The sequence below is a fragment of the Pelophylax lessonae genome, assembly GCF_965119305.1.
Source record: "Pelophylax lessonae genome assembly, chromosome: 1".
Classification (NCBI taxonomy): Eukaryota; Metazoa; Chordata; class Amphibia; order Anura; family Ranidae; genus Pelophylax; species Pelophylax lessonae.
In genome coordinates, this window is record NC_138768.1 from 510,809,345 (window position 1) to 510,815,344 (window position 6,000).

General features: G+C 35.8%; 1 protein-coding gene across 1 annotated transcript in view; it reads right to left on the reverse strand.

The window, feature by feature from the left end:
• COMP (cartilage oligomeric matrix protein) overlaps positions 1 to 4,833 on the reverse strand; it is a 186,356-nt gene extending 181,523 nt beyond the window's left edge. Inside the window, exon 1 of the mRNA XM_082243515.1 lies at positions 4,742 to 4,833. Within this exon, the coding sequence (XP_082099641.1) occupies positions 4,742 to 4,811 (70 nt within the window). The 5' untranslated portion in view covers positions 4,812 to 4,833. The remainder of the gene's footprint in view (positions 1 to 4,741) is intronic.
• Positions 4,834 to 6,000: the final 1,167 nt, after the last annotated feature.

Genomic DNA, 6,000 nt, shown 5'->3' on the forward strand with positions numbered 1-6,000 from the left:
TTTTGACGATAGAATGCAGCAGAATACATTTGGCCTGAATTTATGAAGAAAGATCATTTATTTGCAACATTTTATAAATGATGAAGAAAAACTTTTTCACAAAACATTTGTTATTTTTTCTCATTTATATAGCAAAAACAAAACAAAAAAATAAAAACACCAAAAGATAGCTCAATCTGCCTAAAAAAATGATCAAATATGTATTTGGGTACAGTGTTGCATGGCTGAGTAATTGTCATTCAAAGTGTGACAGTGCTGAAAGCTGAAAATTGTCCTGAGCCAGAAAGGGGTGGAAGTGTCTACTATTGGGGTGTTTAAAGATAACATGTGTTTTGCTAACTAAACTCAAGAACAAACATGTAATATATTGCACTTTACTAGTCCTTAAATGTGGTACCTACATTTAGCTTTATTTTTTCAAGCTAAGAACATTTTTAGCAAGTACAGCAATTAGCTGTTGCTCCTTGTCACTTGCAGTGTACCTGACCCTTCCCGTGAGCTGAGCAGGAAAAAAAATCTTATCTTTGTTCTGTAAACTGCTAGTTCTATCAGCCCTGTGTAATGAAAATGAACAAAAGCATACATATTTGAAGTTCAGCTTGGGGGTCTACCATGGCTACCTCCATAAATACAGTGGAAGAGCAAGCATAGCCACCCTGGGACAGAAGGTATGTTATTCAAAGAATTATCAGGTATAAGTAAAGAAAAAAAGCCTAAAAAAGAAAACTGATGCAGTCACCACATCTAGGGACTAGTAAACAGCATTATATTACATATATTACATTGCAGAATTATATTACATTTATATTTTTGGGTTTAGATCTGATTCAAGGACTAGTCTTCCAGCAGCACACATTCACCTTTTCTTTGCTACTTTGCTGCTCCATTCAGCTGTAAAGAAAATACAGTATGTGTTACTTCCATGTATGGAGGAACATGGCACCCACCCTATGTGACAACACTGGTGTTTGGTGATTGGTCCAGCAGTGTCATATAGGGGCAGGGAGACAGCCATCTGAATAGGAATGCTAGTTGGGCTTACAGTGCTGTCTTTCCTCACTCCCCATGGCTGAATGAGCAGCAAGGATGGTATTCCTGCTTGGAAGGGGTAAATAAAGTGAACCTGTTGTGTCCTGCATGGGAAAACTCAGGTTCACATTAAAGAATAGTATACGTATTTTATACATTGTTACATTGATCCAGCAGTATATAATATACCTGGCCGATCCTCCTGGAAACTGAAAATCTCTTCATTTAAATTAAAAGGTTCTCTGATTTGACGAGTTAGAGAGGTGGGGTGGTGATATGATGTTCTCCACCTCATCCAATAAGAGAGCACTGTGCATTCATTCAGCTGCAAAGCATTCTCTGAATGGTGCCCATGCTGAGCTGCTGACCTCCTGTGTTCAGAATTCAGCAGAGCAGACACTCGGCATGGCACCCAGAAGTGAGTGGAGATCACTATAGCAACTATCAAATATCCAGCCTACTTTTCCTTTAAATGCTAGTTCAGAAGAAGCAGATTAGAAATTTCCAGACTATCATATTTTATTTATTTTTTTACTACATGTGCTCTCAACGTGCTTTGTGAGATGAATAAAACAAGGCCGTCATTATCTTATCTGGTCATAGATTTTGTTGTAGATATTACTATACTGTATGATTGAATAACTTAAGTGAATTTCAAAAGGACCCTCTTCAGAAGTTTATGCCATTGCCCGATGTATTTTAAATAATGGAGGTAGGTGAGAAACGCAGTGTGTGAATATAACGTCTTTAAAACTCAAGCCAGTTGGACATCAACATCCATTGTGTTGGTGCATCACATAAAACTAGCCAACGTGCTTCTGGAGACTTGGGCTCTCTCTTAGTAGTAGTAATGATAGATCAGTTGGCTGTGAGGACTGCAGTCTTTTTTCTAGTATGACATAAGTGATTTGGAGTTTCTGTTGTTCTTGCAGTGACAAACCTTTTAAATGGGACCAGGATTGCTGTGTTAGATATTCCTTCACTATAAGTGTTCACTACTATGGCGCATTTTACTATATTCATGCACCATAGTAGTGAACACTTATGTTGAAGTGCAGTCATTGAGTAGTCAATATTTCTCATAGGCATGTTATAACTAGGTAGAAAGTTACCCAGAAAATACAAGCCCAATTACCATGATGCAGAGTTGTTTGACTTGGTGTAGATAATGGAAATCATTTTATATAATTTTAACAGCTCCTCATTTATTAGAAAATGTGCTTCTCTATTTAACAAAGTTTCTTTACATTTAACAGCAGAGTTCATGTAGAGGCAATTACCCAAAATATTATCAGACAGTCACTAAAAGCCATTTACCAAGGGCAAAAACGAATACATTATAACACATTATATAATGGTTTTTACACCCAAGAAACTAAATATTTCCATTTAGTTACTACATGGTGTCCAAAATCATCAGGCCCATCCCACAGTGGTATAAGTGGTTTTTCTACCATACCACACAAAATACAAAATTCAAAAGGATTACTTTTTTTTTAGTCAGTAATTTAGGTATGACGTTGTTGGCAGGGTTTAATGTGTGCACTGTAGGCTTTGTGGGTGACAGAGAACATTATTTATGATAGTTTAAAGTTAAAACAACATTAAACAATTTACATTAAGTTGAATGAACAAAATACACTGCTTGTGCTCTAACATTTATTTAATATTCCGTATTCCAATGAATTTGTAAGATCTTGGCTGTAGGTTAGATAGAGTAAATAGGGCTTAAACCACTGCAAATCTAAACTTTCCTAGCTCTGTATTGGACAGCCATGTAAAACTACTTGTAACCAAGATCACTGAAACTGTAGCATTCTAGACTATTTAAATCTATTTATTACTATAAATTGCAGAAAGAGGGACATGGCATTTTGATTAGGTTTAAATAAGCCTCATTGTGTGCCAAATTTTAAAGTAAATGTATTAATCTAAGTCTGAAAACCCACATTATTATTGTCAATAAGCAAATGCTCTTGAACAAAGGTCACTGTCACAATAACAAAAGTACAGTATTCTGATAAATTATATACAGGCAGACAAAAATAGGTTTTCAAGCATTTGTTACCCCAACACTTTAATATTCCTGATATGTGCCTGCTGTACCATATGAGAAAGTGTCCTGTTCTCTTTGTATTGCTTCCTTCCTGTGAAACCACTGGTCTTCCTGCCAGTTCCTCTGCTTTCCTGTTAAAAACTGACCACACCAAGCCTAAGCAGGAGAGCACAATGTGGGAACTCAGCCTGCTCTTGTCCAATGATCAGACTTGTCCTGACACCCCCCCCCCCCCCCCGCTGCACAGTCATTCACAGGGAAGCTTCGTGTGCTACTGCTTCTCCTTCCCCCAGCCTGAATGCAGCTGAGAACAGAGGGAATGTGATTATTAATAAAACAATGTAAAAGGTATTTACAAAGTATTTTATATCTATACAAAGAAGTTTTACCCTTCATTTCTATTTTAAACTGAATGGGGTTTTTTTTTTTACCAGATGATCATTCACAATCACTTTAAGAACCTTAACATATAAATATATGCAAAAAGAAACTCAAAGGACAAACTTCACAAAGCTAAAATTCCAGAATAGGAATACTTATTTTATTTAAAGTCGAACTAAAGATAAAACGTTTTTGTTTTTTTTTGATTTTGAGGGTGTCACATTTTTTTGCCATCTGTGTTCCATTGTGGAGGTTTCCCTTTACTTCCCATCCCATAGTCAAAATAAAAAGTGAGAGGAAATCCTTCCAAAGTGATATTTTGTCACCAGTTTCACTGGAACTATTGTCCCTATGGAAAGATTTTACCTTTTTTTACTGTTCTGGGGACAACCCAAAATTTGGGATTTTTTTTTTTTTACTTTTGCCTTTGGTGATAATGGCAAACAGAACAAATAAAGAGGGCACAGGAAAACAGACAGCAGTAAAAATATTTTAACTGATATTTTATTTGAGCCCAATGAAATTTGGAAATGACATTTATGGCTGAACATAAAGATACTTATTCTTGTGAATATTCTTGTGAATTCTTCATGAATTGAACCTAAAATCTGTTGCTGCTTCTGGGGTCTAGATAGATGTATTAGGTTATCCAGTGACATGATAGTCAGTATTTTTATTTTCAAAAATACTATTAGGAATCCTGTTTTAACATTTGTCTATGTATTGTGTTATAAATAACACAAAACAACTGATATAATTGGCAACAGAATCATTGTATCACTTGTAAATTCACCAAACCTGGTAATTTGGGTCAGCTGTGCACTTCCTCCAGTGCTTGCCCCCAATTACAACCATGCATTAGACAATAGTAACAAAAAAATTCAACGTTCTTGTTCTATATTATGTTCTCATAGTTGAACTGATAAGCTATGGGTCATAGAGAGCAATTATTCAACACTCAAGACTTATAAATAATATTTATTACTTTCTGTATACTTAGCAAGAAGTGACCATGGTTGTCTATAAGTGCTTAAAACAGTAGCCAATACTATATTATGAAGAATTACTTCCAAAACTAAAATGGCAGTAATTTTTTTTTCAGCTTTATTTTCCATATTTTTTTTTTCCCTCCAGTTATGAGAAAAATTATGAGAAAATAGTTTCCCTCAGTTGCATAATAATTAAATACATTCACATAAAAATGCAAACTATGTTAAAAATGTATTATACATGAGCAAGCGAAACTTATGCAATACATGGGAAGTTATGACTTACCTCTTCCTCCAGATAACTGACAGTATGCAGAAAAATGATGAAATGCAAACATGAATATTAGTGTAATCATGGTAAGCTTGTGATGTTGCACAGTCTGCTGCTTCTCTTGCAAAAAGTCAGGTTGATTCTGTTTTTAAAGTTTAAGTCATTCCACTTCTGATTTTTTTTTTTCCTTGGAGGGGAGGAAGGGCAAGCTTGGCTACAATTGTAAAACTGGAGTTCAGCATCCCATCCAAACATCCATACTGTATCCTTATGCAGAATTTAAAAAATCAGTGACAGTGCAAATGGCTGTGTATAAAATGTGTTGTTACATGTAAGCAACAATAACAACAATATTAATATTACAAAATATATACAGTAAAACCTTGGATTGCGAGCATAATTCGTTCCAGAAACATGCTTGTAATCCAAAGCATTCTTATATTAAAGCGAATTTCCCTATACGAAATAATAGAAACTCAGATGATTCGTTCCACAACCATTTATTCATAAGTTCTTCAGTTTATAGTCTATATAAAAAGATTATAGCAATGTGATAGGGTGTGTAACCATAAAATGTCCATCCACAAATGGCGCCTCCACAAGGGGATTAGAAGCAAAATTCAGTAGGAGCTACAGAGTATAAAAGAGAAGAGAGGCGCCTCTAAGTGTAGCAATATGGTTACATTTAATGAAGGTACAACAATTAGCAACTCACATGATTGATGATTAAAAGAGGCACATCTAAGTATGCAGGCATCCAGGGTAAAACTGTCCAAAAAGACCACCCTCCGCACCGCTGGCTCTCACTGCCGTCTGTCTGCAACCAGCCGGGAAGACTACCCTGCAGTAGAGCGATCTGAAAGCGAGGCTTGAAGCGCCTGTGGAGCATGGAAGAGATGACATTGATAGCGGTGCAGAGAACGGTCTATGTAAACAGCTTTACCCCGGATGCCTGCATACTTAGATGTGCCTGTTTTATTCATCAACTATGTGAGTTGCTAAATGTTGTACCTTCAATAAATGTAACTATATTGCTACACTTAGAGGCACCTCTCTTCTCTTTTATACTCAGTTGTGACATGACGCTACTTGTATATCAAGACATCGCTTGTTTATCAAGTCAAAGTTTATAAAAAAAATTTGCCTGTCTTGCAAAATGCTCTCAAACCAAGCTACATTTAATCTAAGGATTTACTGTAATTCAGAAATACAATAGGTTTTATACACAGCTATTTCAACTCACAAAGCTAACTCATCAGAATTAGGGCTTGTTT